Genomic DNA, 25,074 nt, shown 5'->3' with positions numbered 1-25,074 from the left:
ACAGGGACCACATCCGCCCTGTTTACCAGTGTGTCCCCCAGTGCCTAGCACCATGACTAGGACATTAATAGATGTTTAACTAATTCCATTCTTTACCTGTTCCCCCGGGAAAAAAAATCTGCAAGTTTTCTGCCGCCATTTGTGAAGGTTCAAGCCAAATATGGCTCATAATAATATCACAGACGGTATCTCTGTTATTCTGCTCACAATTCTTCCTCCTCCTACAGTGTTTCACCTGAATGACAATGGCCCCTACTACTTACAGCACTGGCCTTTTAGGGGGTGCACTTGTCACTACATTTTATGTGTTAGTTTTACAATGATGAAGACTACTTCCCGTGATCATGTTGTGTTCTCCGGTGGCAAGCCTAGATTTATTTATGCTTGAAACCCAAGGCAGGAACTTCACCTTGAAAATAAGTTAAAATTTAAAAGGTAGTAAATCACAGGGCTGGGATTTATAATTTGTCTCAGTAAGGAATCTAGAGACCAGGTGTGAAGGAAGGGACATAGGCTGGAAGGAAAAAAATTGGGTTCTGCTCCATCACTGATGTTAACTTTGCACAAGTTTCCCTACTTTTCTGGACCTTAATTTTCTCACCTGGAACCTGGAAAGGTTAACTAGATCAGAAAGGCAAATAAGGGGATGTCTTCCATTTCTCCCTCATTTGCCCATAGGAGACAACACTAATCAATCAGTGCTGTATCAGAAGACTTCTCAAGTCAATACTCCATGCGGCTACCACCCACTAATGGAGTTAACACATAGATGAAACCTCTTCGTCATCCCTAGGCTACATGACATTTAAAATACTCTCTAGCTTTAAAGTTCTAATAGCTCTATTAAATAGATTGAAACTCGAGAGTACGATAATAATCATTCCTCACCATCAGGAAGTAGTCTGAAAAAAAGAGAGAATGAATAACCCTTTTATTTTACTTCTATTCAGGGTCACCATGAAAAGCTGTTCAGGTTGTAAAGCATACAGCTCACTGTGTGAATGGTTTTTCTTTGGTTGGTTCACCGTACAGCCTGTCCACTTGTTCCAGGCCCTCTGCTTCCACAAATTGATTTCTACATAGTTGTATCTCAGTTTTTGACTTCTGATTTGTTTAATTTTATATATTATTTCTGGAATATTTATAATATATGAAAAATGTCACCATTGGGGAGAATTATGATATCCCATGCTTTTCATATAATGGGATTTTATGGCATTATTATGTTTTATTTAAACAAAACCATACATACTGAGAACTCACAGAACATTAGCCCATGTATATAAAACAGTAACAACAAAACGTGAACTGCCACCAATTATAAGGGTGTGTGCTGGAAGAGTCTTGTACTGCAAGCATACATTGACTTACATATTTATTTCGTGAGTGTTTACTGATGTTCCAGACACTCTGCTAGACACCAGAAATGCAGCAATCAATGAACAAGGCAGGGTTGATGTCTATCTTCTATGAGCTGTAGTCTTAAAAGGGGAGGAAGGAGATTGAACAGGCATCTACTCTGTGGTAGGAGCAGTGCTCTGATCGTGCTGTGAGAGTTCAGAAAGATAACCCAACCCTGGTTTCGTGAGATGAGGAAGGCTTCTCCAGGGAAGTCTCAGCTTGGCTGAGACCTGAAGAGAAGCAGGCGTTAGCCAGGCCACGTTGGGGATTCTGAGGAGGAGTATTCCTGGCAGAGGAAATAGCATGTGTAAGAGCCTGGAAGTGAGAAATTTCATAGCAATTCAAGGAACCAAAAGAAGCTCAGTAAACTGGAGACAAGGAGACACACAGCCTCAGGACACTAGGGAAGTTATCCCAGTGAGCAGAAGTGGTGATGGAGATGAAGTAGTGGTGATGGAGATGGAGAGCAGTAGGACGTATAGAGATTTGATAGCTATTTAGAAGTTAGAATCAATGCTGTTATGATTGTTAGGTTATGGTGGGTGACTTGGAGGGGAAGAGTTAACTCAGATACTTAATTTGGAGAATTAGGTAGATAGAGGTACTGTTTATTCAAACCCTTCACACAAGAGATGGGCTGTGTTTGAAGGAGACAGAGGGTAGGGAAAGGGCAGGGGGGAGTGATACTGAGTTCATTCTCACTCAGGTTGAGTTTGAGTTGCCCATGGAATATATAAATGGATATGTCCAGATAGCTGGGTGTGTGAGTTGTACCTATGGAAAAAGTTCTGAGCTAGAGATATTTCACTGGATTTTGTCAGTACATATAATTAAAACCTTGCAAAGGTTTGAAATGGTTTAGAGAAAAGTTTATAGAGAAGAGGAGAGGGCCCAGGAGGTGACCCAGAAAAACATCAACATTTCAGGGATGAGCAGAGAGAAGTAAGCTTGCAGTGGAGACAGGGAAATTAGCAATTCAGTAAGTAGGAGACAAGCCAGGTGCAGGTGATGCCACAGAATCCAAGGGAAGAAAGGCTTTCAAGAAAAAGCAGCATTCAGAGTTGTCAAGTGCTATGAAAGAGGCACAGAAGATAACCCCCAAAATATTCCATTAATTTAGCAACAAGGAAGGTACATACTGATGACCTGGATGTGTTGTGATTCAGTATTGACTTTGGAGAACCCAGTTATTATTCAGTGGTAAATAGAGAACCAAGATGGCAATGGGTTGAAACGTGATTGAGAATTCAGGAACTCAAGGAGCATGTGTAAAACAATTGTTTTAGGACGTGTGGCTGTGATGGGGAAAGAGACCATCGGAGCAGAAGATGGATGTGGGGCAAGAAGATCATGGTCTTAATATGAGAGGGACTTCCACATGTTTAAATGCTAGTGGGAAGGAGACAGTAGAGAGCGAGAGGTTGGGGACACAGAAGAAATGAGGGGTAATGCTCAGCCTCAGATAGGAATGAAGGCACGTCTTCACAGCAGCTATGAGGGAGGAGGACAGGACAGGCGTAGTTGCTGATAGTTGAGTGAAAAGTTACATCCCTTCTATTGGATTTATTTTTCTCATTGAAGTGGAAGCCGCACCCAAATACAGAGTGGTGTGGGGGATGGTAGAGTTGGAGATTCCACTAGACTTGCAATTTGAAAGAGCTGCTTTGGGATATTAGAGAAAGTGTTCACTACAGAATCAGTGAGCAATGAAATTCTTTTTCTTTGCAGCTTTAAATCCATTTCATTTCTTCCAAGTTTATGAAAGCTTTCAGAATCTTCCTTATACTTTTTATTTCCTTATTTTTTCGCTCACCTTCCCAATTTACACCTTCCCTGTTTTTTTCATTAAATGTGTACCAACTGCCATGAAATCTGCTGATAAAAGATACTGCAAAATAAATTCCGATTTTTGGTTTGTTGGCTTGTTTGGTATTATTAATCCTAGTCAACAAAAGCGCCTTGCATAAAATGAAGGGGTTAGAGTAGAAAAGAGTAGTTTTTAATTATCTCACTAATTTAAGGCTATGTGGTTAGTCCAAGAAGATAATATAGGCCAAGAAAAGTCTACCTAGAGATTTGAACTCCCAGGATAGGTTTTCTGCATAATCAAAAGAATGCAATAATTACTCAACCTCTTAAATGGTTTTGTTTTCTGTGCAGTTTTATCCTTTAGCTGATTTCCTAAGGGTTAAATTAAGAAAGATTCTCTCAGAAGGCTTATTTATCATGTCCTAGAATTCCCACTGTGTTAGACTTGTCCAACTTTCCCAGGGCTTTGAATTCAGATATAAGTACCCAGTACCGGATCTACGCCATGAGATCATTCTCTTAAAAAAGAAAACTTCATCCCAGGTGGGGACCATGTCTGTGATGTTCATCTCTGGGGCCTGGGACAGTGCCAGACATCTGGTGAATGCTCAGCAAGTGTTTGTAGAATGAATGAATGAATGGACAGTGGCAAGTTTAATCCTACTATCGTACCAGAAGAAGTGCAGAGAACCGCTGCAACTTGGAAAATTGGAGGAAAAAGTGGTTTAAACAATCATACAGTAAACTGGACTGCTATCAAGAGAAACCACTGCTTCATTATCTAGTAACGTACCAAGATTGCCTATCATCCTTTACATTACCAAGGTCACCAACTCCTTGACTCTCATTATTAACCCTTTCTGATGTTCTGCAGTTACTTGACCTCTTTCATAGCTAACTATGTCATTAATTTATCCAGTCATTTCTTTGCTAGCTTTTTATCAAAAACAAAAGCAGTTGTATGCCAACTGTCAACCAGGAAGCTGGAGATACAGCAGCAAGCAAGGTAGATACGGTTCCTGCCCTTAGGAGCAGCCAGACCAGCAGTAGGTTTCCATTCTAGTATCTTCCCTCTGCTTTTCTTCAAAAAGAAAAGGCTGATGTGTATGATTTGCCTTATGTCTTTGAAGTTCTATGATTAGGGATTTTAGATTTAAACCACTCTTTCATCCATGACTTTTGAATCAAAATCCTGAATATTGTTGTTCGTGTTCTTGTTTGTTTGTTTTTATGTCTCAGTTCTCCTTAGACATGGATAGAAATGTCTTGGAAGAAACTTTTGATTGGCACAGGAGCCCTGCAAAGCCATTTTTGTAAACATAAACTTGGTATTAAATGTCAGGTATGAAATATGTACAGAATGAATTACTTCTCCATAAAGGAGAATTTAAAGTAAATTTCAAGAAAGTGAATTCTTTCCAGTTTCATTGCTGACAAATGTAGAAGCTTTGATCTTCATTTGCTGAAAGGAATATGGCAGATAATACACAGTAGCTGTTACAGCAACATCCACTTATATTCCTTTAAAAAAACAAATCTTTCTTTCAAGAAGCTATTCTAGGATCTTTCTCTTGACAGTGTCCTAGTTCTTATCTCTGCTACACACAGGCTCACAAAATGTTTTCTTTGAAGGGCATTTTGTTATTGGCCCTTTTTATTTTCCTTCCCATAGTAAAAAGAACTGAAGGTGTTTACTCCTCACGGTGAGAAGGCATCTGAGTGCAAACACAGTGTGGTGTGAACCTCTGGCTTTTCTCTGCTTGTCATTCCCTGAATGTAAGAAACAGGTGCAGTGATCAATTCATCGCCCTCAGTGAACCCCAGGCAGGAAGGAAACGTCCTGCTACAGACCTTTTGTGACTTGGAGAGAATGAGTAGGTAGAAAGACTGCCTCAGCTGATGCTGAGAAAATGTGAGGACTCAGTCAGGACATTTTTCCCCTTTACTGCTGGCTCTAGGCATAGTCATCCTGGTTTGCTCAGGACAGTCCCAATCTATGCCTGTTATTCTGGTAAAATTATTAATAGCATCCCCATTTACTCTCAGAATCACTCATGTTTGGACAATAAAGTCACCCTAATCACATGGACCCAAGTGTAGAAAACCTTGACTACCAGGGACAGTCAGTGCTTACCCTGTCTATTGCTCCTGATGTTAGAACTTGGTACTTTTAGGAAACGACATTGTGCATGAGACATACGCAGAGTAGGTGAATGCAGCTACATGACTAAAAATTGCAGCTCAATTGCTTCAGACCCCACTATGTGCTCAGCACCGTGCCAGCAGCAAAGTCATCTCCGCTGTCCAGAGTTTACCTCACATGTGCAAGCCAGGCCTGAAATGCATGGTTTCCTCAGTATCTCTTTCCTTAAAGGCCCTTCACTCTTCCCCATGATTTTGTATAGGAATCAAGTTTGTATATTCCATTTCTGGGCTTTCTTTGGGGAACTTTAATGGCGCTGTATCATGTCTTAACTAATAGAACATCATGTTATAAAGCTGTTGAGTCAGATCTTTTCCCTAGGCATCAAATAGTTGTCAGTGAAAATTTGACATCTAGATACGAGGAATTTAACAGATAAGAAAAATAATAATGAGATTTTTGTAAAGGATGACAGAATGTTTGGGTGTTTTAATGTGTTGTCACAAACTAACATATCTTGTGAAGGATTTTCTTTAGAAATCAAGCAAGACATCCATTCAGAGGTACAAAGCCCTTTGTCTTCCTCACTTCCTACTCTCCTTTGATGATAGATCTCCTGACTGTGACAAGGAGCCATGTTTAGAAAACCATACTATCTTATTATTTGTGGACTTTTAAGTGACTAAAGGAAGATAATGCCAGTACTAGAAACAAATAGAGAAGCTGATTCTGGGTCAATATAGCAGTCAAAGTTCAGGGCAGAAAAGAGAAACTACCCTAGATATGATAATCAGAGAATGAATGAATACAGAGGATTAGATGCACACTAAGTCTTTGGAGAGGCTGAAGAAGCAAATTGTACACTTGGTTTCCAGAACAGAATTCTACAGCTTGATAGAAGTGATCCACCAGGGAACTACCATCTCCAAGGGTCTGTGGAAACAATGAATTCAAGAACACACTGTAATTGCGAACTAGGATTCAGGACGTTGAAATCTGGAGGCTTACCGCTTTTGTAGCTCCTGTTAGCAACTGCCTCTCTTCACCCAGGAAGCTGGAGAATAGACTTTGGACCCGTGATATGGGAAATCTCATGCTTCGGTGACTAAACTTGCCAACAGAAACAGCCAAAGGGGCAGGGAGATAGCCTATACCTCACTTCCACCTCCCAAGTCCTTCACAAGTACAGCGACTTGATGTGGGGTTGCCAGATTTAGCAACCAAAAATGATGCATGCAACATACTTATACCAAAAATAAATCCATTGTTTATCTGATTCAAATTTAACTGGGCACACTGTATTATATCTGACAGCCCTAATTTATTAAAACCTAATTCATACCCAGGACCCTAGCTGCCTAGAAGTCTGGCAAATGCAGTTTTAAATTTCCAGCCTTTCCAGCTAAGAGGGTGGTGTGGGGGTTTCAGTGGGCCAATCCATGGTATTAACCACTGTAGATTTCCTAACAAGAATGGCCGAAGCCTTTCAGCCCCCAGACCCTTTTGCTACCATCTGACTATTTCACACTGTATTCTTATACTCACTGAAATCCTACCAGTCTGAGATTCATTTGGTTTCACTCAGCTTCCTCTTTTTAAAATGTACAAATCTCCCAGCATGTGAATGTGATCAGACTATGCTCTGGGAATATACACTCTTCAACAGGAGGGCGAGAAGGAGTATTGGGACAGCTGGACTAGGTGGGGGTAGAAAAGGCTGAGCACCAGGAGGTGGAATGAGATTGGCAGATGCCCATGCAGATCTCCTCTGCTCACTGTTTTGGATTGGGCAGATTCAGGATTCAAAGAGAAATATTCTACTTTTGTACTTCCTCTCTCTTTGGTACCCCATAAGATTCACACTTCTTAAATCACAAAACCCAAGGTAATGCTATCAGAATGACGTACATCATCCATGTTAGAGGTTCAATAGCTGTATCTATGAGGGCATGAGACATATACAACTTGTTTCAGTGGAAATTTGAGTTTGGGTTTCTGAACCATTGACTTGCAAATGACTTTTGGTTGCAGACCTCTTTGTAAGTTGGGGATTGCTTTTACTTTCTTCAAAAGGAAGAATGCTGGATTTGCACCATGTGAATTAACTATTGAGTGAGAAGAAATGTCAGCCTAAAGCATGAAAAGAAATACTGCCTCTCAGAGAAGTCAAGGCTGATGAAAAACAATCATGCGAGCACAGTGCCACTCTTCAGAAATACGGAAACTCTTTTCTTGTTCCCCGTTTTTCCTAAGATTTTCTCTTGTGCATTTAAAACAGTTGGGTAGTTCAAGTTTCAAGGCTACTGATTATAACAGAAAATCAGTAGTAATTGGAAGCAGTGGGATGTTGGGAGATGTAACAGAGGTAGCTGCACTCCAAGTTACCCTGTAGGACTTTCCATGGCAATGAAATCAGGCAGTCAAAGCTTGGCTGAGTGAGTGCAAGCAAAGAGTCCTGCAGAGAATGGTGCAGTCTCTTCAGTCCTTTTATCTCTGGTGGTGAGTGGGAAGTAAGGGAATTCTTTGGCAGAAAACTTCATCCAAGGGTTGACGAGGATTATTTGGCTAAAAGAGATTATTGTTATAGTAAAGTCAAACTTTCCATGAATGTTTGCCATTAAAGCAAATTGAAAGTAGCATTGCATCTTTGATAAGGGATGTGAACTTTGCAGATTAACGTGTGAGCTTTTATTTGGAATAAATGAGACTTATAAATCACTTTTATTTCAGAAATACGGTAGGTCTATTTTCTCTTCAAAAGTGTACATTATTTTTCCTAGTGTCTTACTTTTACCTACAAAAACACAATTGCCCTTAAAAGCATGATAGCTATATGATAATTCATCATCATCAGTAAATTAAAGACCCTCAAATTATTTTTACTAATCATGATGTAATTTCACATATTTGATGATATTTTAAAGCTCATGAGTTATTTTATAATTCCCAATATCACAAGGACAAATTTGATTCCATAGACAAAAGTGTTGTGCCAAACGAAATATTTCATTTAGGCAAAGAGAGGAGCACAGAAAAAAAAAATTAGTGGAAGTCTCAATGCCATATATAACTCAGACATTGTATGGCATTTTTTTTCTCTGAATATCATCAAGATATGTTGAAAAGAGAAAGGAATGCACATATGGTGTTTAAGAGGCCCATATCCTCTTCTAAAGGCTTCAGAACTATGATTTAACTATGATCTTAAATCTAAAATCTTGTCTTTTGAAGGATTTGATTTGCTCTGCATGTTAAAAAAAAAGATGATTTCCATATCATATTATATGAGTCTCAATCAATATGTAAACCAGGAGCCAAGTAAAAACTCATTTCATATCATTTGGTAAATACTACCGTGACTGAGGATCTGGGTGGACAAGATATTGTGGGGGTTGTGAAATTCCAAAGCTTAACGTTGTGTTGATTTTATCATGAAGAATAGTCTAAGTTAATTTTGAGGTTTCAAAAATGGACTGCCCAAGGAAGGTTTTCTTGCTTTCTCAAGCACCAGGCTGTTTTCCAGGAGCAAGCATTCATCCAGTCTGGGAGATCTAAGCTGTAGTTTCCACTTTTCTAGCGATTGCATTTAAAACCATGAGAATAGGCCCCAGAATTTCTGGAGATCCACTTCTCAGATCAAGCAAATCCTTAGCTTTCACCTGTCAGTTTGTCAAGGTTTGCCTCCATGCTCAAGGAGTTTCTTGCAGCCTCTGAAGTCTAAGATACCGAATGAATGGACAGGGGCACAAAAATCGAACTCATACTCATGGACTTATCTCTCCAATAGAGAGGCTGTTTTATCTTCTTTTATTTTTTCCTAATCAAGCCGTTAGCATGAAACAAGGACATGTAATCTTACCAGAGCAAAATTGGGGTCATGCCATAGGCTAGCTGCCTGAGCGCTCCATGGCATGATGATGTATGGCCACTGCGCAACAATGCCTTTACCACATCAAATCTGCCCTTTAATTACATTCGAAATCTCATTTGAAGAGATTTTATCATTATGGAAATTGCTCTGTAAATGTGCCTATGATGAAACCCAATAAAAGTTTGCCGAGAAGAATTGAAGGCAGAGGAGATGAATCAGCAGTTAAAACATTATCATCAGACAGAGTTTTCCTGGCTTTAGGCAAAACAGCCTGTGCAATAGCAGAAAATCGTCATTGACTCAGAGGTGTTTTTTCCCGAGATTATTACAGGGCATTTTGCCTGTAGCTCTATCGCTTCTTTGATAAGCTCAAGGAGTTCTTTCTGCTCTCCAGATCAGCAGGCCTCTTTCTCCCCAACCTCAGAGCCATCACTGGAATTTATAGTTGCTAAAATGAATAATACAATATTTGCCTCGTGTTTCTGACTCCATGCGTGCATGCAGAGCAGGCCTAAGGTTCTCTAAAGGAAAAAGAATGGCTTTCTTTTCATGAAATAAAAAGCACCTCTGCTTTCTTCTCAGGGTCATTTAAAAATATCTATACTGCTGGGTTATGGAAGGCACATGAGGAAGGTGTTTAGGGAAAGGGTAAAGTCACAATGTTCTTTTCTCTATAACAGGAATTCTCACAAATTTTATTCTCCTACTTCTCTCCTGGTCAGTTCCTACTCATCCCTTAAGACTGCTCTAATATTATCACTTGTATGATGGCATCTGCAAATCTTGGCAACAAGGCTAATTGTTCTGTGTTCCCCATAGGGCTATGTCTACTTCAACATTCCATGTTATTTGGGTTGTATATTTGCTGAAGACTTTTTTAGGAGAGTGTGGGCCCATTGAAACAATAAACTTCTCTCTTGTGGTTTTATGAATATTTTCAGTCATCGTTTAAGGGAGACCTCCATCTTTCTGCCAGTCCAGAAAAGGGAAAAACCAGAAAGTCAGAAAGGAAGAGAACTCTGACAGAACCAGGCAGAAGAGTTTTTCAACAAGTCCCTTCGTTTCCTACTCAGTATAATATTAATAATTAGGTATTACCTACATAGGTTTCTCAGTCCCTGGTTGGTGAGGTCTTCTTCTGCTGAACTTTGAAGTATATCAGAAATTGAAGCAAAGACTCATGACAGCTGTACAGTTCCTCTGTCCTTGTCTGTCGAGAGTAAACCAAGAGCATTTGGCCGTGGTAAAGCACTATGGACATGACTTGTTTGTAACACTTCTCTTCCTTGGGGTGACCAAGCTTCTTCATTTATACTCAAGGTCAATGATAGTGGCATAATCCAATGAAAAGTTTTTCCTTTCTTATTCAGGGCACTGTGAGGCAGATTTCCACCATTCTATAACAGATATTAGAATGTAGCTTCCATGTGAAAATTCGTATGATGTAAAACAATCTGTGAAGACTTCTCTTTCTCTGTTCTTTATTAAAACCTACATAATTTATCTCAAGGGCATGGCAACACCTAAGCCTTCCCAAACCTTACTTTCCTGGTGATAGTTTTCAAATCCACACGGCCTCAGATGAAAGAAGCATTGTCTCATGGCCAAAGGCCAAGAATACCCTGGGTCTGCTTCAGCAAGATGGTCCAGGGTCTCTGGCCTGTTCTGAACTGAAGTGAATGCTTTGGGAAGGATTAGGAGGTATATAATGGAAAACTCACAAATGCATTTCTGTCTTTAGCACAGTGGATTCTAAGAATGAAGAAATATGCCAGATATCTTGCGAGATATTTTTTTTGCCAGTTTTCTCATTTATGTCATGTTGTGTTAATGTCTACATGCATATTCCTTCTTCCTTTTCCTCATACAGTGAAAAAAAAGAATAACTGTTTTCTCCCCATCACCATCCACCCAATTGCATGAGAGAAGAAAAGCTAAATGAGGTGAAGTAACTCCCTATGCACAAAAAAACCATTACCCTCCCCAGAAGAAGTAATTTGCTGTAGTTGGTAGTAGACAGAAATTAACTTACTGAAGAACACCAGGGAATGAGACCCAGTTACATAAGCAGGACTTTAGTTAACATCATGATACTAGAACCTTCTTTAACATTCAGACTTCATAGAGACCTAGAATTTATTTTAAAGGTAATCTCTCTGAACTTTAGGCTAAAGAGTACCCACAAATGAATACAGATGTGTCCAATGTGTGTTTGTGAAGTATTTGAAAATTGTCCTGCTACCTAAAGTGAAAAAAATATAGAAACATCCTAGATTAATTGCATCATTAATCTGTTCTAAAAACAACTGTCTCAATGTAGGGTTGTTTGGTGCTTGTTTTGGGACATTATGAGGGCTTTTGAAGGGGTGGGAGATGGAATAAAGTTGTTTACAGCATTCATAATTAAAACAAGCCAGAGGAAATTAGCTACATGGCTGTTATGATTTCTAGTGCATTATAAAAAATAATTATGGCACTTTGCCATATGTTCTTGCCTTCTTCTTACATATTGCTATTGGGATAAGATGAGACTTGACATCAACTAATTGCTTGTTTCTAATACACAATCTTGAACTACAGGATTCTCTAGAGGGAAAAAAAATAGCTCTCTGACAAAAACATTCAAGAAGAAGAGCTTTTATAACTTTTAATTCTGTACATAATATACACAGATTACACAGATAAATGTAACCAGATAGGTATCGGTCCATGGGAAGATAGTTGCCTATTTTAAGAATAGAAATGTATTCTGTTCATTTAGAGCCATTCAAAATCATGAAAGTTTTTAGCTCTGAGTTGACTGGGAAGGAATAAATGAGTTAATACCTTGCTGGAAAATAATGAAGTTACTTGGCCGGTCCTCTCAGAGCATCACAGAAATTTCTCACACCTGTATCTTACAATTACCTTAGTGAGTTAATTATTGTGTCGTGTTATACATAGCCCAAGTCAGAAGTGTCCTTTGTATTTGAGAGGTGGGGGAGGAATGGGATGGAGTGGTGAGATAAAAGAGCATAAATTCAGACAGATCTGTGCTCTAACCCTGCTTCTGCCACCAAACAGTTGTAGGATTTGGACTGGTTACTTTAATCTCTCCAAATTGTAGTTCTCTCAACTGGGGGTAAGGAGGGCTACTTCGTGGAGTTGATGTAAAGGATTTATAAGGTGTGTAAACAGGGTATGAGTTTCCTGCCCCATTTCATCTGTCTACTCCACCCCCATACCTCATTGTGGCTCTGCAATGATAAATACGTTTCAATGACGGAAAGGCGCATCTGGCCTTTCTCAGACAGGGATAGTTATCATCAAGCAGGCTAACACCTGCACTTGAAACATAACGTAAAACCAAAAGTACCTTCAACATCGTAGACTTTTCATATGTGGTTGTCTCTATGACTTAAATGTACAATCTAGAGTCTAAGTGTGAAGGTCTTCCAAGATTTCCATTGGCAATGATCTCTGAAAGATGGCTCATGGAGGAAATGCTCAGCCAATTATGAGAATGAAGCAGTATAGCAATATCTGAAAAACTGCAACACAGTATACATTTTCATGAATAAATTTTAGATATATTAGTAAAAAAAAAATGCAGCCTGTCCAAGGCCTTGTTTTATCTTTCAACACCAATATCATGAAGGTATGTCATTCTTTTTTATGCTTTAAGTGCTGAGCCACGTGGATACCAACATTAGTTTCCCACTGGGTCCTTGGCATCTCAACTTTCTAAGAACATCCAATGTACTGTTACTCTACCCACCCTTTCTCGGGATTTTGTGTCCTTTAAAACTCACTCTCATATACTTCAGGAATGCCTAATAGGGTATATTTTAGGCAGGAGACTCCTGTGCCTGCATGCAGCTTTGGTGAGAACACCCTTGCCTTGTCATTGTAATTGATTTGGCACCAAGGGGGGAGTGTATGTGTATGTGTGTTTGAAATATAAAATATAATGTTTGCCTTACTCCTGGGGGGATGAAACTTAAAATAACATTTCTCTTTTTAAAACGCTTTTGTGAATAGTTTTTATCACTTCACTGAATTGTCCCTCGCAAAGGCAGAGCAAGAGAAGAATGAAACTGAGTCACACATGCACTCTTTCTCTAAGTTATGAGCACTCAATGATGTTAGCATCCTTCCTCTTTCCTCTCTGTTTCTGGAGCTGCCACTTGCCTAATTCATGAATGGCTAGGGTTGCCTGTCAGCTAAACTTCCTGCCTCTATTCTCTCCCTGCTCCCGTTTATTTTGAAAACTGCCCCCAAAATAATCATTATGAACTTTTTTGACTATGAAATGCCTGTACACCCGAAGTTACAGTGGAATCTTACCCTTATATGATCAGATATAATCTCCAGGCTGAATTCAGTGTTCCCAGTGGCCACTCTGTACCCTTTGAACCTCATTATTGATGTTTCTCGGCACTATCTCTTAGCTCCTACCTACAGCGCTCGCTTCCATCCCCACGTATTTGGTATTCATTTTCCTTGGAACGGCCTCCTGTCTTCTCCGCTAGCAAGCTTACAGTCACCAAGGAAGGTGCCGTGGGCGGGGGGCGGGATTACAAGGACACAATTTTAATGAAGACCCTCAATAGATCAGGTGTTGTATTAGGTACTTAGGTGCTCTACCCACATCACCACATCTAATCTTATTAACAGCCCTATTTATGGATGAAAAAAATGGGCTTTGAAAAATTTTATAATTGCCTAAGACCACAAAGCTGCAGAGTAGGGGAAGTTAGAATCTGACTGAGTGTTATGATGCCAAAGGCTAAGTTCTTTCCAGTGTGCCATACCTGATCCCAGTCTCCATTAATTACCGCCATCCTCTGCAGACTTGAAGACATACTTATGCCTTTCTGTACTCTTTAGCTTTGTGGACTTTTAGAACTCTTCCTCAATGGCTTCAAAGCAGATTCCCCACTTAAGAGTATAAGCTCTAAGCATAAAACAAACATAAAACCATCCCCCAAGCCCTCCTTTGATCCCTTATGCCCTTCAGGTGTTGTGCTGTTTTTCACTTAACCTTCATAGCCCATCTTTTCAACAGGGCTCTGTATTCAGGCAGCCCTTAAGTCTTCTTAGTCTGATATCTGCTTTCACCTATCTTCTGAACTGGTTCTTATCAAAGTGACCAAAGACCTTCCTTCTTGCCAAACCCAATAGCCAATGTTCTGTTCTAATGTAAGCAGCCTCTCAGCAGTGTTTGACACAGTTGGCCGCTCTCTCCTTTTTGAAACCCTCTTTGCTCTCTTGGCTATGATGATACCACGATTTCTTAGTTTTCCTCCTACCTCTTTGACTCTTCCTTTTCTGTCTCCTTTGTCAGGTTGTCTTCCCCTGCTTAACCTCTGTCTCCCTAAGTATGCTTACCCACTCCCATGGTCTTGGGTAGTGTCAATAAGCTGAATAACCCCCAATTCATAAAACCAGCCCAGAACTCTTCTCCTGCCTTCTTTAATCTCCACATAGCGAGAGATGTATTTAAAGCCTATATCAGATCATGTCGCTACCCTACTTTAAAAGCCTCTATTGCTGTCCACTGAACTTGAAATAAAATTCAAACTCCTTACCATAGGACTTCAAAGCCCCACATTACCTGAAGCCTCCCTTACCTCATCTCCAGCCACACACTTTTCTTAGTAAGTTCTAGCCAAGATCTTTCAAATCACAGAGGTCATGCAAAGGCCCCCTCTGTAATTGGGAGGAATTCTGTGCCCTTGGGTTTTCCTGTATAAATGATGTCTTCTCATCCTTCAAGTCTCAGCTGACACTGAACCTTCTGTCATAGATGTTCCTTGACCGACCACCACCACCAAAAAGCATACCATCACCATCACATGTACACCATTATTCATGCTGTAGCCCCCATTTATTACCTTCACAGCATTTCCTTATTTTGTGGAACACTTATTTGTGTGCCATATTTCTCCCCTGCTTATCCTATTTCTCTGTTCACCCTATTATGCTGTGAATGTGTAGAAGGCAGAAGCTTGGAGGTATTTTGCCACTGCAGACCTAGATGCTGATATATTAAATATCAGTGGGAGGAAAAAAAGAAGGCAAGGAGCAAGGGTGGGAAGGAAGGAAGAGAGAAAGGGAAGGAGAGGAGGAGGGAGGGAGGGAGGGAGGAAAAATGGGAAGAGGGAATTAAGGGCTGGGACTCCATCATTCTTCTATGTGTTCCCATAGAGCTTCGTGAAATCTTGAAATACAGTAAAAAAAAAAAAAAACTGCACGTTGCTGTGATGAATAAATATGCAGCACATTTGTATACTGTGGCAGACTAAAAGGAAGCTAGGAAAAACAAGATGCAGAAGAGAAAAGATACTGCCCCTCTTACCTCCAACCTCGTCTATATGAAATGAACTCTTCAATTTTAAAAAGTAATTTTGAAAATAAAGTAAACCAGAGGGTCAGACAAGGAGAGGAAGCATCAAGTGTTACCCGAGTTTGGGATTGCTTAAGGCAGTCTGACCAATGGGATTTGGCTCAGTTTCCTCCGGCGTAACCCACCCTAGGCCAGACATTTTTAAAGATTACATTTTGAAATAAAGGTTTGCACCTGGCAATGTACTGAGGCAGGAGAGCAGATCCCTCCTCTCCACAGTTCTAGTGTGTAAGTGTGAGAATTTCCGAATGAGATATGAAAGCAAAGACAACAAACCCTGCAGGATGATCGTCTCTGAGGACCTTAATCACAGCCATTTTTAAAGCAAAGCCTGTGGACTCCTAAATCCATAGCTGCCCGTTTAAGATGCATTGCGATGCAGTGGACCTGAAAACACACTCCTTATCTACCTGGAGCCACCAGGCTCCAAGCCAAATGGCGGTTCTCAAATTAACTCTTGTTTCCCTTGGGATGACAGTTCTACTGCTTTTTCAAGTATTGCAATGGCCACATAAAGAATAGGGAAAAAAAGACAGTCCCACCCCCTTGTGACTCTGTACCCAACTGCATTTACTGAGTTGGAAACCTCTGGTGGTTAGAATAGAGTCCTTATAAGGTCAAGATTGTGGGTCCAATTGCTTTATATGGGTGCTTCTCAAAAAATCCATTAGGAAGGATAATTCTGTTTTGTTTTGCTGGTTTTAATTTCCAACGCATAACAAACTGATGCTTTTGTAAATGCCATAAAAATGAGCTGCTTTTAAAAATCACAAAAAACAGACACACACAATGCAAGCCCATGCTTTTTATTTTTAGAGTGCTATAAACATTTCTGAAGATTTACTCTCAATTTCTATTCTCATAATAGAATGTGTGTGTGTGTGTGTGTGTGTGTGTGTACTCCAAAGTTTCATGCACTTAGAGCCCATGTTTAACAAGTCACTTGGATAACCCAGCCAAGGGAGGTTTACTTTTGTATTGTTTGTTTTCATTTTGTTTACCTTCTTAAAAGCATCAACACCTTTTCAGGATAACTATGTTGGATAAATTCATTGAAAGAGTTTTACATGCACTGCTTCCTTCTTTAATAGTTTACTGAAAATGAATCTGCTTTTTCTGGCTAACTCAAGATTATCATCATCATTAACATTAATTATTTTGCTTTGCTTTAAACCTCCTTCAAGGGCTGCTAATAGATGTAGGGCTCTTAGTTTCCACACTGTGTGACCCTGGTCAGCCCTGTGTGCCTGCAGCTCCTTTTTATCTTTCTGGTTCTGTCAGGTGTCCATTCTTGTTACTCTCAGTTTAGCCCTTAAGGATAACTGCTCTCCTATTTTGAATCTTCTGTTGCTGACCTTTTAAATTATTGGAAATCAGATCATCACTTTTTTTTTCCCATCATCAAGCTTATTTGAATTAGGTAAAAATTCTCAGTAAAGAGGAACTAATGGCCTCATCATTATTCACATGCTAATTGCTTTCAGAAAAGATTAAAGATGATGTGTCTCTAATGAATTTTGTATGGAGATTTGGTATTTTTATCTTATAAAATTTATTGCATTGTTTTATAAAAATCAGTGTATTTTTGTTCTTTCTACATCTCTTTGTTTTCTTTGTTGCTTCTCAGTTATCTTCAAGAGAGGGAGGTAATCATTTGCCATTCTTTGTTAGAGACAAATAATCCCATATACGTAAGAAAGAAAATATGTGGTACTGTTATTCCTGATGTTTTGGAATAGTATCATGACCATTTGTTTGGACAGGACAAGAAAAAGAAGGGTGTAGCACTAATGCTTGACATTTCCCTTCTTGATATTTCTTCTTGTAAAACTTGTGTAACTTCATATTCTTCCCCCATTGTCTTATTACTTATGAACACCATGGGTCCTTCTACTTGTTGAATGAGATAGTACAAATGCAATATTCAATAATCTCGGCTTTGTCCTTTACTTTTCTTTAAAAACTTTTATTCTTGGTGGCTTTCTAAAAGAGAGTCTTATCCTACTTAGTTTACGGGCCTTGACTCCATTCTACCTGTTTCTTCCTAACACTCATTCTCCATTACAACCAGGTTGTACAATCCACTATTTCTGCTCATAAACCAAACTCATCGCCACCTTTATGCTGTTCCCGTGCTGTTCTTACCACCTGGAATGCCCTCTTCTTAACACCACTCTCAGGCCTATCCATCCTGCCAAGGTTCAAACCAATTCCTATGTCTTCATGAAGTCTTATTTCTGTCTCTTGATTTCCACATTGATTCTCTTCTAATAGAAACCCTTACGTCAGCTATTACTTATTAAGGAGGCTGAGAAAGGGGACTTAGGGCAGAAGTAGGCTAAACTCTCCCTAAAAGAAGGAAGTGTGAGACTCCTTCACAAAGGAGGAATCTCCCTAGGAAGGAAGCAGGAGATGCTCCATAGTCCTAAAACCTCTACACTATGAATATACTGCTCTGCTCACCTCATATCTGAACTTCCTTAATACTCGCAGCTGAGATTTGCTCCATAATAGTACAAAACTTTGGCGTATATATTTCTTTTGAGGGAGGAGGGATGATATGTTATTTTTCCACTTGCACCCATTTTCTCAATTATTTAATGTTCTCTTTTACTGCATTGGATATAACTCTCTACTACTTCAGATCTGTTTAACAGTTCCATATTAATGAGACCATAAAATTGCTCTTTGAGAACTGAAAATGTTATGCTGCATTGTCTAATGGCCATGCTACATTTGCTGAAAAACAGGCATGACTATTATTAATAGGAAAAGTTAATAGGAAAAATTTTGAAATTAATAGGAAAAATAACTCAGAGGTAATATTGCTTGGTGGTTAGGAGCATAATCCCTGGAGTCTGACAACCTGGGTTTGAAATCTGGCCACATGATTTATTAGCTGTATGGCCTCGGGCATATTTCCTTAGCTTCTCTGTGATTTCATTCTCGTGTATGTGAAGTGAAAATAATAATAATAATAATACCTCCCCTAGAGGGTTATCATGAGGATTAAATGAGCTCACGTGTATACAGGACTTTGGAATATAATCACAAGAAGAGAAAAATTAGATAACATACACTGACTATAGTGACAAAGACATGAGTGCTCTTTTCTAGTTAAGTCAGAAGTGAAACAAAACTACTTCAAAGTATCTGTGCAAATGAGCTTTTGTCCAGACTGCCTATCCTCTGACAGTTCGACTTGATTCTCCTCCATACCCACCTTCTGGTTTCCTGTGGCTCCCGTGTCAAAAGTCAATCTTAAATAAATGCCATTATGGTAGTCGCATGCACATGTGAGTGTGTCCCTGCTTGCCTGCTCTGTCGATGTCTCCTCCCCACCTAGGACTCAGGCTGCCTCCTTGTACCCAAAAGTCTCCACTACAAGCATGCCCACCTCCTAAAAAAGGCCTGTGTTCCTCCCTGACACTCACCTGCGTTTGAAAACAACCTACCTGAGTCCTGTAGCTGTATCCCTCCCCTACCAGCCTGCCGTCCCAAAGGAATGTGCCCAAACTCCGTTTACACTGATGCATCAAGCCATTACTTAGTGTAATATTCACAGGGCTCATGTAGTCAAAGGAACGAATTATTGCTGGGAGGATTTCTGTTCTGGCAGCAGGGATATTTTGTAGTGAGGAGACCTTTTCAGTGCAAACAGTGTTTGCTCACAGATGGTCCTGGATGCCCAATTGCAAAATGAGAAGTGAAAAGGGTAGTCAGGATTCCATTATTCATTCAGAATAAATCAATCCATGTGGGTAAATTTTTTATCAAAATCAGTGATGCTGTCTTTCCACGTGCTTTTCCCCCAACATTTGCTTTCTCCTCTTGTTAGCAGTAACCTTGTTCAGCTTTAATAACTGCTACCTAGTACAAACCAGTGCTGATAGCAAATGGGTTGGTGGAGACAGCCCATGATCTGCTAGAGTCAAAACCAGTGGATGGATCCATTGCCCAGTTCTAACACTCGCGAGATCCGTGACTTTAGGCAAGTCAGTTAAACATCTCTGAGTCTCAGTGTTCTCATCTGTAAAACAGAGAAAATATTGTCTACTTTGCAGAGCCTGGAGGAAGAATAACTAAAGCGATGTATTTGTTAAGTGCTTTGTAAACTGCGAAGCCCTTTACTGTACTTGTGTCGTTTATTGCTCTAAACCACCATCATGACCTAGAGAAGCAGTGCTGAGATTTGAGTTACCTTACTCGGTCTTTACTCCAGCCTCTTCAAAACTTACGAGGAGAGAAGTTTTTATCCCAGTATCTAAGATGTGTGGCAGGAAATTCTCATCAGTGTTCAGTTGGCCATATGAATGAATTAGATAAAAAGTGCACACTAGATTTTAGGAAAAGTAAAGACAGAACTTCTTCTTGCATTCCTCGTATATTCCCCATGGTACAAAGCCTAGACAAATAATCGTTTCTCAATAAGTACTGGTTTATCGATTTTATATTTGTTTCTTTTTGACGATGCAACAAAGATGTTTATATGCAGTGTAATGTAAATGGCAAAGATGAAATGTAGCACACTCATAAATCAATATCCCATTTATGCTTGGGAAGCCCTCTCATTTATTCAACAGGGTGCTGATGACTTCATGATACCCATAATCCTAAGGAACTATTGATTGAGCCTGGGTCTCTGCTATAAATGCCAGCTACAGAGATTTAAATACACTATCATTTATATGCATGTTAATGTAGAAACCTGACTGTATGCATCAAAATATCTCATTTTCTTGAACAACTAAAGTTTGGTTTAAACCCCTTACCTGTGTGCTCTGAGGTAAAGTCTTAAGTACTGTGCAAATCAAATGAAAGAAGAAGGAAAATTCAACAGGGACGTGGGGGAATGACCTGGACAATTTGGATCTGTTCGCTTTTTAGTCTTAAATGATTGAGATAAATTAACCTCCCTTTTCTCTTTTGTTGGAGAAGTGTCAGATCCAGCAGGGCATGTTGTTCCATGCTGGTACACAAACATAAATGGATGTGTATTTGATCAAACTCCATTCTGTACGAAGCCCACTACTAGTTTTCCATCACTTAAGCTAGTTTCAAAACCAGCTTATTTCCTTCCAGAACAAGCTGGGTTTTGATGGAATAGAGAGAGATGCTCCTTGATCTATTCTGGTATTTCCCTTCTTTCAGCTTCAGAAATGGGTCTATCCATATTCCACTTCCTGACTTCCAGTCAAAGAGAATGGGACACAGTCTCTTTAGAGTCCATCAGCAGTACTCTGGCTGCCAAAAATAATGACAGGAGACACTCATTGTCCATCTACCTTACTTCTGCAACATTCAAAATTTTCCACCTAAGAGGCTGTGACTGAAAACACAGGCCAGTTCTTCAGAATCTCTAACATGTTATTGCTGCCACTTTCCCCCCTTACTTTAGAAGAGTAATTTAATTCCAGTTTAGAAAAAGAGAAAGCCTCCCCCCCAAAAAAAGTTTCGAGTTACACAGATCAATCCAATTGTTCGGGGTTTCAGAATGGATTTTTAAACTTGTTGAACAGAAGCATACAAATCTCTCAAAGCAAGTCAGATAATGTACAAAGCCTCCATTCATTGTGTAGGCAGAAAGGAATGCTGGTACCCAGCAGCTCTCTAAGGAATGTTCCTTTGGCTTTGACTGTTCGGCTAGGAACAAGGAGGGAAACACATATACAAAATGAATTTATAATGTCTCTGGCTTCTACTGGCAATATGATAAGAAAAGTTGGCCGTTTAATATAAACTGTCAGTTGCATATTCCAGGCCTCCTCTCTTTGAGGTCCCTCCCACATGCACAGGCCTGGCTACCGTTTAGTGAGGAATACAAAGTGGCTGTTTATTATTATTGACTGGTAAGGCCTGTGCTCCGAAATTCATTCTGTCAACAGAATGTAAGCAAAGTTGGCATTTTAAAGCAGGGCTCTTTCAGTCGCTGCTTTTTCTCAGGATTACTATGCAACAGGATCAGTGCTGTAGTCCCCGGTTCAAGCTGAAAATGTTACACAGGAAGACATACCATGTAAAGGTCAGACTCTTCTACTATGATAATTTTCTTGGTCTGTATATACAAATGAGGTTGAGTGCATAATCTCTTATCAAGGTCCTCTGGATTTTCCACCCGTCAAGACTAAAACTATGATGGTGTTTTCAATGGGAACTCTTACTAATAAATGTATGTATGATGCTGCAATACCAAGCTGAGTTTAATGTGTATTGTCAAGAAGATGTTCTCCTGTGATAGAATCCTGTTAATGTGCCGGTGCCGCAGACCAAGTACAACCTTGTTTATTAGAATTTCCATGCTTTTGTGGCCAGAGTCAACTCCACAGATTACTGTGTGCATGGAAAACATGACCAGACCCACAGTGTAATGAAATGGTCAGCACTGGGGTGCACTTTATCTTGGCATTTTATTTCATAACACTTCCATAAAATAATGTCTTTCATCCATAGACTAGAAGATCTAACTTAAGAAATGTGGAAAGTTATAAACATATTCTGTTCCAATTCATAATGTTGAGGAATAAATTTATTGTACTTAATAAGATGCCCATTTCCAATCTATATACTAATACAAAGAGAAAATACACCAAAAAAGGTGAGTTGGAGGTGCATCTTGTCAGTTGGCCCAAGTGAAATGTCTTTTGAGCTAATAGTTTTATTTTTTACCTTTCTCCAAATTTATGTTCACAGCTGGTCCCTTTTGTTTGGTAATTCTCCGTGTGTTATTCTTCCTGCTGTCCTGTAGGACCTCCAGGGCGAAATCGAAGCTCACACAGATATCTATCACAACCTGGATGAAAATGGCCAAAAGATCCTGAAATCTCTGGAAGGTTCTGATGATGCAGTCCTGTTACAGAGACGTTTGGATAACATGAACTTCAAGTGGAGTGAGTTGCGGAAAAAGTCCCTCAACATCAGGTAGGAAAAGATCCCGGACCAAAAAGCCAGAAATGAATTAAAATGGCAAAATTCCCCTTGTTTTCCTAACGCAAGTGGTTAATATCTCATATGTTTATGTGAATCACCCAATTTCAGAGTGATTCATTTTATTTGGAATAAATGAATCATTCATTTGCTTGGTACAGAGATGATACTTGAGGGTTCAGATCAGATTAAAATGGTGATGTTTTATGACCACAGGAGAGATGCATATTAAGACATTAGAGTAAATGTAAATGAGGAACTCAGCTACCATAACTTCATAGCGTCCTCTCAGCTTATCACAGAGTTATACAAAAAGTGATAAAATTAACGTATGCTTACTATAGAATCTTTCTTTGGCTTTGCTCCAAAAGTATAACAGAAGACATTCTTGAAGTACCTTACACATTATGATGACCAGTTTAGAGAAGACCTCTCTGTAACTTGTGCAGCTAAGGAGAGATTAAAGCAACTTCCTGTCTTTAGTTCCTCTCAGACTTTGTCACCACATTTTATGTAGACTAAGCCTGTAGCTGTTCTGTACCCCACTCTTTTGTACATTGGTCCTTTCTGTGTGCCACCTTTCTCTTGAGAAGTTCGTGGATGCATGTCAGCACTGTTGTAAGGAGGGCAGAATGGAGCTCTTGGTATACCCACTTTGCAGGGACTCCGCAGAGGGACAAAGAGCAGAGATAGTAAGTGAAATACCCAGTGTCACCTAAATGTCATAGGAAGTACAGGGAGTGAAAGTCAGGCTTCCTGCTTTGCGATCGGTTGCTTTTCCTCAGTCACATCTCTTTATACAAGTATTTTGTGCTTTCTTCTGTGTCTAGAGGAGGCGTAACAGTGAAGGGAGGTGAAGAAGGAGAATGGGTGTCATAGCACTTATGAGAGAATGCCCCCAGACACTGTGAGTGATTACTACCTCTAGGCTGTAAGATTATAGAAGGGAGATTTTTTTTGTTCCTTCTTGATGCTTCTTCTCAATCACCCGAGCTGTTCACAATATCGCATATTTACTTTTATGAAAAAAAAATATAACTAAAATGTGTTCTTTGGAAAGTGCTGTGGTACAAATGTGTACTCGTATGAGATAATAATGCTAGTAACTACACATGGTACATCACACGCCATGCTGTGTTACGGGCATTTTGTATTTCTTGACCCATTTAATGCTCTCAGCAGCCCCAAGAGATAGACTCTCTATTATCATCCTGTCTTTGTATCGGAAGAATGTGAGGCCTGGAGAGGCTAAATCACTTGCCCAAGGTCACTTGGTTAATAAGTAGCAGATCCAAGAATTGAACACAGGGAACCTGGCTCCAGAGGCTGAGCTTTTAGCCATCCTATTATACCACAGAGTATAACGAAAGAAGGAAAAGGTAAGACTCACTCAACTTTTACACATACATACATAAGAAGTGAAAGGGTGACATAGAGAAGCAGAAGGGGAGGATTTGTTTTTATTTATAAGGTTTCTGCCCCAGATTTGCACCCTAGCTTTCAAGACACTCAGTTTTATCTCCCTATTCGGTCCATGGGTTTTCAGTCACATGTTGCTGAGGAGCTGGGGGCAGCAGTGGGCAATGACACTCTGAAAGGTAGGGAGGGCTCCGTTCGCTTTTCACGGCTTAAACTCTCAGAGAGGTCAGTGTGTGTGATGACAAAGGCCACTTTCATAACATCTGTCACGAAAAAGGAATGAAACGTTTGAGATGGGGAAGATGTCGATAGATACAGTAAAGGAAAAAAAGTTAGTCTTTTTTTCAGGAAAGAAAAAGGAAAGGTGCTGTAACTGTTCTGAACATCAGTCAGTGCCTCTTCTCTCCTTCACGTGAACTTGATGAAATAAAAGGAGAATTGAAAGCAGCAAACAGTGTGTCAGCCAAAATAAGGGCTCTTCATTCTCAGCAACTTCCCATATGCCGGCTACTGCAGTTTAATTCTTGCTGTCATTAATCAAGTAGAAAACAGTTACCTTGGCTTATCGAGGGAGCTGAAAAATGCTAGAATTTAAATATTCAGATCAATGGTTTTGGCTTTTAAATAGGCCTCCCTGACAGTGCAGGATGTGTGATAAACACTCGCTTATACAAAGCAAAGAAATAATTCTTCACATCAAAGCGATTCAGTTTCTTTCCTGACACTTGGGTGAAATAAGCTATCAGTCACTCCATACTGAATGGCAGGGCTCAGCCAAGTGAGGCACAGTAGAGGTAGTAATTTGGGGTGGTTGTGAAATAGGAGAGATGAATGCTGGGAGAGTTAGATGTAGAACCATAGTGACACGTCAGTGAGTGTTGTGAATCCAGTCAGTCCCTCCATCAGCATTATTTTACAGTGAAAAGTTACCACAATTAAAAAATAGGTCCAAATACCTGGAAAAACAGGCCTGTGTTTGCCCAAACTAAAACATATCATAATAAAAACAACAATTGGTTCCTTGTTTATAAGAGATTCTGAAACCATTTTTACATATGAAAATGTCATGCTTAATTTCACAGGTGTCTTTTTTAATGACAAAAAATTTGAGTTTGAATC

General features: G+C 39.7%; 1 protein-coding gene across 7 annotated transcripts in view; it reads left to right on the top strand.

The window, feature by feature from the left end:
• The window catches only part of DMD (dystrophin), a 2,193,636-nt gene that overhangs the window by 1,801,109 nt on the left and 367,453 nt on the right, over positions 1–25,074 (top strand). For 6 of the 7 annotated variants that reach the window (XM_036917975.2, XM_057495970.1, XM_057495969.1 and 3 more), the window contains one exon: positions 22,358–22,530. In XM_036917975.2, coding sequence (XP_036773870.2) covers positions 22,358–22,530 — 173 coding nt within the window. Of the gene's footprint in view, positions 1–21,516; positions 21,635–22,357; positions 22,531–25,074 lie in introns of those variants that run through there. The other variant, XM_036917969.2, reaches the window with a different exon arrangement.

Source organism: Manis pentadactyla, chromosome X (assembly GCF_030020395.1).
Source record: "Manis pentadactyla isolate mManPen7 chromosome X, mManPen7.hap1, whole genome shotgun sequence".
Lineage (NCBI taxonomy): Eukaryota > Metazoa > Chordata > Mammalia > Pholidota > Manidae > Manis > Manis pentadactyla.
Note: the sequence above shows the minus strand (reverse complement) of the source record. Positions and strands in the feature narration are given on the sequence as shown.